At 36.1% G+C, this 10,828-nt stretch overlaps 1 protein-coding gene across 1 annotated transcript in view; it reads right to left on the reverse strand.

Moving 5' to 3' along the window:
• Positions 1-10,828, reverse strand: part of antxr1a (ANTXR cell adhesion molecule 1a) — a 70,047-nt gene that overhangs the window by 50,898 nt on the left and 8,321 nt on the right. Inside the window, exons 2-6 of the mRNA XM_016515669.1 lie at positions 5,173-5,244; positions 4,867-4,938; positions 3,888-3,969; positions 3,577-3,610; positions 1,795-1,880 (exon numbers count right to left, since the gene is read on the reverse strand). Coding sequence (XP_016371155.1) covers positions 1,795-1,880; positions 3,577-3,610; positions 3,888-3,969; positions 4,867-4,938; positions 5,173-5,244 — 346 coding nt within the window. The remainder of the gene's footprint in view (positions 1-1,794; positions 1,881-3,576; positions 3,611-3,887; positions 3,970-4,866; positions 4,939-5,172; positions 5,245-10,828) is intronic.

The following is a 10,828-nucleotide window of genomic DNA, read 5'->3' on the forward strand; positions in this document are numbered from 1 at the left end:
TTTTTTTATTCAAAATATTCCCAAAATATATCATGAAATATCTCGATTCTCAAATATGTGTAAGTAAATGCATTTTGCACCTTTATAGATAATGTTAGTTGATCTATAATGGGCGATGGGCAAAGTAGCCTAATAGTGTAATCTATTAACTTTGCATTAAAATCCATCTTTTTACTTAAGTACCAGATATGGGTGTCATACCATAAAATATTTTTAATACGACTGACTTTGTATTTAATGTGAATTTAATAAAAACATTGTAAGTTACTAATTATAACACTTTCATTGTACAAAAAGCGTGTTTACATTATCAAAGAACATTTTCACATCAGTCCAGCGAGTTCAAGCACTCTCACAAACTCCCAAAATAATCTCTAAAGCTGTTTACACTGTGAAAATTAATATCTTACTTACATTCGCACATCTTCAGTTTGTTGTTTCTGATGAGAGAATTAGCCAGAGAATTCAGCCAGCCAGCGCGCGCGGTGACGAAACAGCGGTGTTTCAGCGGTGACTCATCTGAACGCCTCTGATTGGTCATTGCATTCATAAGCTCAACAGAATCGTGTGTGATTGGTTATAATGCGCAGCGCTTTAAAAACGCTTGTGTCTCTGGCTCTGTGCCAGCCAGCCAAATGCAGATTTTAATTTAGCAGCTGGTGATGTTTTTCTTATATAGGCCTATATATAGTTTACAGGACAAACTGCGCATTTCACCCAAAATTGTTTGGTGTGATTCCAAATTTAGGGGGGACCAAAGGAGGGGCCAAGCTTGTTGACAGGGGGGATACATGTTGATTATTTATACTATTTATAATAGCTCATAAGATTTGCTGTTCTTTATTATTCATTTGTTTAAGCAATGGTTCTTATTGGTTGATACTGTTGTAATATTGTTACCATCTGTGTTACAGGATGATGAAGAAAAGAGAAATGTGTGATGTAATTCCCAGCATGCAAATTAATTCAAATGGGCCACGGATGACCCTGACTTCACCTTGTGAACACCAAAGTAAACATTGCTTTCAGTGACGACACCCCTTGTGAAAATGAAATACTCTTAATTGCACTGAATGCGCACTCGTTGTGTACTTCAAATCCTAAAAAGTCTATAAAAAACTTGCAGATACTATAACATTAATGAAATAAAATAGCATTTCAGTGAACTTAAAATGCACTTTGTAATAATGTCAAATTAAAAGTGTTAATGTACATTTTACATCTTTATGTTTTAATAATATTTTGTCATGCTTTAAGTACACTTATGATTATGATGTGCAACATACTAAAGCACAGGTAAAGTACTTCATTATAATTATAACTGTAGTGTGTTTTTAATGTATTACTTACTTAACATTTTTAAATGTACTAAATTGCCATTTCATCATACAAATGTGTAATTAAAAATATATTTAAGTACATGACATACAAGTTACAACAGAAATTACAATAAAGCATATTTTAGTTTACCAAGTAGTGTACATTTGGCAGAACCCTTTAACCATATTTCAAAGACAATAGATTTCATTATAAATTACAAAGGTGTACTTAAGTCCTACTTAAGAGGGTCATAGTTGCAGCTAATAATTGCAATTGATACAAATTTAATCTACGATACATTTTAATGAAATTGCATTAACATGCAATCAAGTGTCCAAAAACATTACATTCAGTTTGTGTTTAAATATATTCTTTTAAAGTATTTTTTAAAATTAAGATAAAGCAAACTTCTTTTTACAAGGTACTGTCAAACCCCTCCACTCTTTTTCTTTCTCTTCTTCAGTCTTTCATCATTCTCACCTCTCTCTCAGCGTAATAGAAGAGATCTTCATGCAGTTCTCCATCTGTGAGGGCGATGATCACACTGGCTGTGCGGTATCCTTCACACAGAAACAAAGTTTACATCATGTTTGCAACTTAATGCCAGATTTTGATTGCCACATTTTTTATCCGTTTTACAGAGCAACATCCAACATAGTGAAACTAGCTAGTAGTAGCAAGTAATTTTGATTTCTAAATGAACAATATGAGGGGGATAAACAGTAAATATGTTCAATTGAAACAGCCTAGATCAGCTAAATTGGCTCAGCTGGTCACCAGCTTAAATAACCAGTTAAGACCGCCTTGCAGGTTACCACAGTATAAGCATCAATTTCATACCCCAGATAACACACGTACGACTGCAGGACGTCTGTTAAAGATCGCTTGATCTGGAAAGCATCTGCTGTGTACAAACATCTGACAGACGTCTGTAAGATGTCAGTTTTAGGTACATTCTAAATCATAAACATCTTAAAGACATCTAATAGGAAACGTCCTTTAGACGTATTGCAGATGAGCAAACACTCTAAAAAATACGTCTTGCAGATGTAAATGCAGACGTCAAATAGACATCTCTGTGATGTACGAGTGCTATCAGGGACTGGTTTTAGGACCCAAAAATGACATTTCTGTCATCATTTATTCGAGCCTGATCTCATAACGAAAACGTACCTGTGGGAACTTTTTAGCAAGACGCGAAATACGTAGCGCCATGTACATTTCGTGACATATTCGATGTGAAATGTCCACTGAGTGGCGCTAAAAGAGTGTTTATTTTTCCCCCAGAAAAGATGAACGTACATATGGAACGTTTTATGTCACCGCAGTTCTGACTTGAAATGTCCATTGAGTGGCGCTATAACTCTAATGCTCTGCGATGTTTTAAAATAACGTACCATCTGCACTACACCTAAACCTACCCGACTGTATGAACCAAAGCGAATCTGATGTAAAAACGCAATAGCAAGCATGCCGATTTAGCTTGTTTTTCGATCTCTCCTCTTTCAGCTGTTTCATCTTGAGTCATGTTTTTCACGGCATTCGTACCCAAGGACTCCACATCCTAAGTCCAGTTCCGTTTCTGTTGGAAACTGCAGTGATATGTACTTATTGGTATGTATTTCGGTGTTTTGCGAAAAGCTTCCCACAGGTACATTTTTGTCATGAGATCAGGTTACACTCAAATTGTTGCAAACCTGTATGAATTTCTTTCTTCTTTTAAACACAAAAGAAGAACAAAGAGTTGACGATAGCCATTGACTTCTATAGTATTTTTTTTTTTTACATTTTATGTGTAACCCCTCCAGGTCTGCTCCCTTCATTCTTGCTCTGCGCGGGATTCGGCATTTTCGGCATGGGAGGCGGGTATGCTAGCAAGGATGCTAAAGACCACAGTCTCTAGCATCAGTCTCTAGTGCACTTCTTGAGATCAGGGGAGTGAGGTTTACCTGCACAGCACAGCCTACAATGGGAGTCAATGGCTACCATCAACAGTTTGGCTGCCAACATTCTTCAAAATATCTTCTTTTGTGTTTTACAGAAGTAAGAATTTATGAGTAAGAACATGAGGGTGAGTAAATGACGACAATTTTCATTTTTGGGTGAACCATCCCTTTAAGATGGTCTACCTGCAACTATAACAAATTTAACCATTTCGTGCCAGTAATCTAAAACCAGTTAAGACCAAATTGAAGATTACTTAAACTAGTCTAAACTGTTTCTTCTTTCAACAAGATGTGTTTGAAATGGGCCTACCCTCAGTGTTACCATAGTAAATCTGTTCGCTGGCCTAGTAGCACAAAAAAAAAGAGAAAAGAAAAACATCAGAAATATTGTAATCTCATGCAGATCAAACAACATTCACAGTAACTGGTTATTTCACGGACAGATGAGGAATAAATCTACCCAGCTGTGAAAGATCATTTAAAAACTCAACAGTTTTATGTTTTTAGGTCCATTTGTCTGAGTAGTGGCCAAACATAACCTTCGTGAAGGATATTTCGAGCTATTTGTCATAGCTGGGTGGGCGGTACTGACGCCAAGATGGTTGCTATTGGCTCACTCACCCGCTGAATGCCTTCATGCATAAAAGTATCTCCACCTGGCTGCACTTTCTCGAGTTCCTCCAAACCTTTCCGTATTTGTTCCCTGACAAATGCACACAATGAAAGAGAGCGAAAAGGTCATGAAAAATACCTCATGGCCACAATCGTGCTCTATCCTTGCTACGTCTGTGCAATGTTTTACTGTAACCACCAAACACTGGTAACACACACAAGGATTCAGGAGACCAGGAGTGTACGTTTATTCTGGATGAAGCAGATTTTCAACAACTACAGACAAATTATACCATGAATAATATTAATTGGCACTGACAACCATTGACAACCAGCACTTTTCTGGAAACATGGAAAAGCCCTAGTCACAAAGAATTTGGCATACAAACATGACATTTCTTTAGAAACTGTGAGCCACATTTTGAAGTCATTGAAGTGCTGTTTTAAAGGAATAGTTCACTCAAAAATGAAAACTCTGTCATCATGTACTCATCCACAAATTGTTCCTGTTTGTTGGTAACCAAACAGTTGCTGGTAGCCATTGACTTCCATAGTATTTTTTTCTCTACTATGGAAGTCAAAACTACCGGCTACTATTTGGTTACCAAAATTCTTTAAAATATCTTCTTTTGTGTTTAACAGAAGAAGCAATCTCATACAGGTTTGGAACAACTTGAAAGTGAATAAATGATGAGAGAATATAAATTTTTACGTGAACTATCCCTTTAAGGAAGACGATCGTCAAGACCAGGGAATGCTTACAGCAGATGTGCCATTCTTTATGGGTCATCATTAACTGTCACATAACTGATTCTGACAGATTTGGCCTTCATTTTTGGTAATAGAAGTGTAAAACTACAGTCATTTGTTGGCACAAACCCATACTACAGTCAAAACCCTTCCAGACTGCAAAAGTTGATAGGCCTGCAATGCATTTAACGACTTGAGTTAAATCACAAAATAATAAAAATAACATTAATTCACTCACCTGTCTTCTGTAAGCCGCATCAAAATCTTGCCCTGATCGGAGAACACAATGAAGGACATCCGCAACTGAGGGCTAGATACAATACCAAACATGTATGTTAGACTGAAATTATCATTTTAAAAGCATATTCCTATTTGTACTTCACTAAAATAATTTACGGAACGTTTATTAAGCCAAATAAAAATTAGAGATGCAACTAGTCACTCAATATTTTAGTTAATAATTTAGAAAATAATTTTTCATCCACATAATATAGAAAAAGTTATGCAGACTCACAGATTTTTGTGAGACTCTGACTTTGCCTACCTTATGAACTTATGGGCCAGATGTTCCACAAAGTTATATATTTCATTCCAGTGATGCTGCACACTTCCTGATCTGCAGGGAGAAACAGACATATTGGACACTTATAGTCGAACATCAAGGGAGCAATAAAGATTCACAAGCTTAGAGGAATAGCCGAGTTTGAGATTTACAGCTGTGCGAAAAAGATTTTTTTAAAGCAGCAGTTCAAAAACTACATTGACACATTTTTATGCTCCTTTGAGGGAAATCATTCGAGTATCCAGCATCTTCCCAGAACAGCTGTCTGTCTGAATGAGTGTGATGCCAGCTGTCAATATTCCACTGACTTTGAATTAAGACAAAGATCAACAGTCTTGATACTTATTTCAGTAGTAATGCATGTGAAACTTTACTTTGAAATTTAAATTAAATTTAAACTCTTTTCTCATTCGTTTTTGCCTTCTATCTGTATTTCAATTTACATTTGACTAGTTTGACCTTTATGCAGGATTCTGTGCAAGAAAACTCCTCTAAAACAAATGCAATTTATTACATTCACAGAAAGTGAAGTGCCAGTCATATCTGGGAAATCTGCCTGTGAAAGAACTTGTGCATTTTCCAAAGCTACATTTAAGAGAGAGCAGTTTAGGTTGAATGTTGCAATATTTGTATTGTGTGGTAAGCCATTTATAAAAGCAATAAGGTACTCAAGGCGTGCTGTATTGCATTTGTATGATTTGGCACACTCTAAATCACACCAGCTTATCTTCACAAAATGGCACAGTGACACTTTCATAGATACATTCATATGTAATATGATTTGAAAGCAACAACTACATGCAAAAAAAAAAAAAATCAATCAAGCATTGCTTAATGGTAGAACTTTAGAAATTCAAACTAAAATGTGACAACCATGTATGAATGAAAATGTATGCATATTTTTCATATTAAATAGAATTATACTTCTATATTCTATATTCATAAACAGAATTATAGGCTGCTGCTGTTGAGACATTATTGGTCATTCAGTGTTCAACAATAATACTGATAGGATAATACTAATCTTAATGCAAAGTTCTGTCATGAAACTTTAGATGGTGCAGACTGATAGGTCCTTAAATCAATCTACTAGTAATCACATCGCTAACTGTATGGCACATCTGATTGGTTTTATTTGCATCAGCAGCCAGTGAGCTTGCTGCTCAACATTAAAATACTTGGCTAGTGCTTGCTGTAGCAGTTGCAGTGCTTCAGAAACCCTCCACCTCCCCAGCTCCACCTGTATAGATCTGCTACAGGGTGAGGTCATGTATGTTATATGAGGGTTATTTCATATATGTTATATGTTCCGCAGCAGTATTTCCTACATGCTAATAACAGCACATCTGTGGATGTATTGGCACTAGCAAGTCTTGGTACTTGCTCTGCCACAGCAGCAGAGTAGCAGATCTATTTCGCCAAGACCAAAGACATTAACACTGCCATGCACTGTATATTACCATGATAAACTCTTTGAGAGTTTAATAACTATATAAATGTGCTAAGCATCTGATGAGTTACTGAGATTAATGAATATTTATTACATTGTCTACATACTGATTTGCTGAAATCACTCTCCAGGAAATGAGTCTGACACTTAGATCCAAAACTCTGGACTACCCTGCGCATTCACTGACAGGAGTAGTGCACTAACTGCGCTGCAAAAACACAGAGAATGAAACTCTCAAACGTGAAGTCTGTGCTAAACTTATTCTTGGCCTCTAACTCAATCACTGGCAAATTAAATATACCAGTTTATTAGTTAATGGCTAACAATAGACATTATTTAGTCACCATTAGTGACTTTAGTCACATATGTGAGTGACTGGCTTGGAATTTAGAGGATTGTTATAGCCACCTATTGAATTCTATTTATATTTCAACAACGAATTGGAGAATAACAATATCATTGAAAAGCTGATATAAACTGCATTATGTGCAATTTAAATGTTTTTATACAAATCAGTTTTTTGTTTGAGTGTTGATTATGATTATTGATTGTCTAAAAATGAATAGCAACTGAATTTGGACTCAACAAATTTGGAATTTGTTGTTGTTGTTTTTTTGGTACTGTACCTTCAATATATCCCAATAAATCAGTATTGAATCAAAATTGAAATCAAATCGAATTAAGAACTTGTGAAACAAAATCTCTGTCAATCCCCAGCTGTACAGTTAATGTTTTCTTACTTCCAGTAATAACTACCATTATCTGTCACTGTGCCAGATGTTATTTCTATGATGCCGTGTTTAGTGCAGAGCTACGACCATTGATTCATTCAAAATGATGTACTTGTTATAATGTAACTATGCCTAGGACAAAATTGCATCCAGATGATCTTGTTTTTGCATGGTAATGCAGTTTTAAAATCCAGGTCCTGTGAATGCCATCAAACCTATCTCAAAGCTCACATTTCAATCAATGTGTTTTTGGTTGAATGCCTGAAATAAGGTCTAGGTTTAACACAAGCAAAAAAAAAAAAAAAAACATCAGTAGTGATTTTTAAAGCTTTTACTTCAGGTGGTTTCTAACAAGTGGCTAAATGGGCTACAGAGGTTGTCAGGGACTCTAAACTTCAACACAATGAACAGGTAAACTCATACTAACTAGTTCGCTTTCACAGCGTCATTGTGTTTACAATCACATTCTTGTGAACTATTCAACTCAAACTTTCCAGGAAAGACTGAAAGAGTTGTTGAAAGTTTATTGTCAAGTCATTCGACTGTGGTGTAGTTTAAAACCTACGTTTAACTATTTACTTCTAGTGACTATTTAAGCTTCACTGTGGTTATCAAGATTATCATAATGAACGAAATGTTTTTTGTTTAGGTCAAAGATCTTATTTTCTGCAATAATCCAAAGGCCAATAGAAAACTCTGGTCACACTTTAGTGTGGGGACCAGTTCTCACTATTAACTAGCTGCACATTAACTAGCTTAACTTATGTACACATTTTGTCTCAATAAACTTCTAATTTGCTGCTTATTAATTGTTAGTAAGCTAGTTGTTAAGTTTGGGGTAGAGATTAAGGGATCTAAAATATGGTCATGCAGTATAAGGCATTAATATGTGCTTTATAAGTACTAACAAACAACCAATATGCTAGCAATATGTATGCTAATAAGCAACTAGTTAATAGAGAGAATCCTACGGAAATCTGAAAATACGGTTTTGAGACGAGGATAAATTAATACAAAAAAAGGCATTTGTAAAGTAACAAAAATAAGTGATGATGGGACAGTCAGTAAAAGAGTTTTACAAGACACTTTTCTATAACAAGAACACAATAAAAATAAAAATCTGTTAGTTTGAATAAAAGCCGCCCACTGGGACATAAAAATTCTTGTAGCTGAAGAAACACAAGTCTGTCCAAATACCCTTTGGGGCCACTAGCTGAGTTTAGACGTTAACGTTTAGAATGATTAATTGTAATGAGATGATGTGAGATAATGTGGCAAAAGTATCTGGATTGTTTAGGCACTGCCTCAGTCCTCCTCTCTTCCTATGCCTGTCTTTCTCTCCCTCTCACTGTTTTTCCATTGTTAGTGAGATCCAGGCCTCTAAAGCAGCCAAAGCAGGCAGGGTTTGGGACATCTGGAGCTGATGGTGAAATGGTTTAACAAGAGGCAACCGGTATGTGTGTGCGAGTGTATAAAAGCGAAGGATTTATTTATATAGCGATAACTCTTAATGAACTAGCCTTCATACAGCTGCCCAAGATTGCCTATTCATTTTCACTGAAATTGGACTGGATTGTCACGTTATTCAGTTCCTCCCTAACCCAAAGGTTTAGATGATTCTTGGGAATGGATGAGAGTGCAAAACCCACCCCCAACCGCACCTCTCTGCTTTCATTTCAGACTGAGAACAGTTCAATGAGGGCATTTCACTTAAGGCTGGGCTCAAAACAATAGCAGTTAGCCTAGCAGCCATTATGTTTCACATTATATTTAACCTTTGCTCAGGAATAGTTTGGTGTTCAGAGCCAGATGCCTAATAAAACCATAATAAAATCATAATGTGAAGGCTTGGTTATAAACTGTAATAGAAGTATTGAATGCTTTACTGTACAATTAAGCAAAGTATAATGTATAGTCAGCCGGTCACACAAATCATTACAGTGTTGTAAAAAGTATAGAATCTTCATAAGCAAAACTGACTCACGTTAAAATAGCTCAATATAAAAATATGTTCTAAAATCTACTGATATAACTACTTAAGTACAGGTAGGCCTACTTTTTTTTTAAATAATGCCACGACCTATTGTAACAATGGCAGCCTAGCTGAGTGCTGGAGTCTATGTATTCATACAGTCATAAACTCCTAATTCAGCAATACTGACATTATAAACATAAATTATGTTGAAATTTCATAAATGTGTCTTTTATTGACATAAAATGTAATGTTTGTAAAGTATAGTATATAATTACTACAGAAACCGCTACACTATGACAAAAATTAGCCTGTGACTATATTAATGATCATTTATTTTATGATAATGTCTCTAGAGGTATGGCTAGCCTTTGCTAATAATAGCTGCAACCAATTTAATACCTCTCACAAAAAAGTATGATATTTACATGGTAAATGGTTCATGTCCAAAACACCATTGTACTTTTTGGTACTTTGTCATATGTGAAATGTATAATGTAAAGTGTTATAATGGAAATGGCTAAAAAGGGCAGGGGTGTCAAACGCAGCACCTGGAGGGCCATTGTCCTGCAGAGTTTAGCTCAAACCCTAATTAAACACACCTGAACCAGCTAATGAAAGTCCTTAAGAGTGCCGGAAACTTCCAGGCAGGTGTGTTGGAGCTGGTTAGAGCTAAACTCTGCAGGACATCCAAAATCACTTACTGTCCGAGTAGGTACCACATTTGAACTCAAACTTACTTCATGACCATTAAAAAATTATGTTCTATATAGTATGAGTATGGATAGTTTGAACAAAATTTGGACATACTACATCCCCCATGTTGTTACTATCACGTGATCTACCAGCTTCAGTTGCGGTGCTTCACTGCCATTCATAAATCCTCTCCCGAGGCCTCATGGGATTGTAACGTCATCGACTGCACACTTTAGAATCTGGGTGGAAGTAGTAAGTCATCTGGGTACTTTTCGCCTACGGTTTTTTTAAAACAATGATTTCGGACATACTACTCTTCCAGCATACTGTTTTTCCGCATACTGTATAGGAAAGTATTTGATTTCCTATTGTACGCAGAGTGGCCCTCCGGGAGCTGAGTTTAACACATGCGATCCCCTCTGCTAACCACACACCCACCTGCAGGTGGCGCCCTACTTCCAGCTTCACAAGGTCCTCTGGAGGCCCCTTATGCGAAACCTATGGAAGCCCGTTTCCGCCACTAAATAAAAAATAAAACAAGGTGATTGCGACTTTTTATCTCACAAATCTGACTTCTTTTCACAGAATTGTGTGACACGCAATTGCGAGTTATAAAGTCAGAATTGCGTGATATAAACTCGCAATTGTGAGTTATAAAGTCAAAACTGCGAGTTATAAAGTCAGAATTGCGTGATATAAACTCGCAATTGTGAGTTATAAAGTCAAAACTGCGAGTTATAAAGTCAGAATTGCGTGATATAAACTCGCAATTGTGAGTTATAAAGTCAA

Source organism: Sinocyclocheilus rhinocerous, unplaced genomic scaffold (genome assembly GCF_001515625.1).
Source record: "Sinocyclocheilus rhinocerous isolate Xijiao unplaced genomic scaffold, SAMN03320098_v1.1 scaffold1198, whole genome shotgun sequence".
Classification (NCBI taxonomy): domain Eukaryota; kingdom Metazoa; phylum Chordata; class Actinopteri; order Cypriniformes; family Cyprinidae; genus Sinocyclocheilus; species Sinocyclocheilus rhinocerous.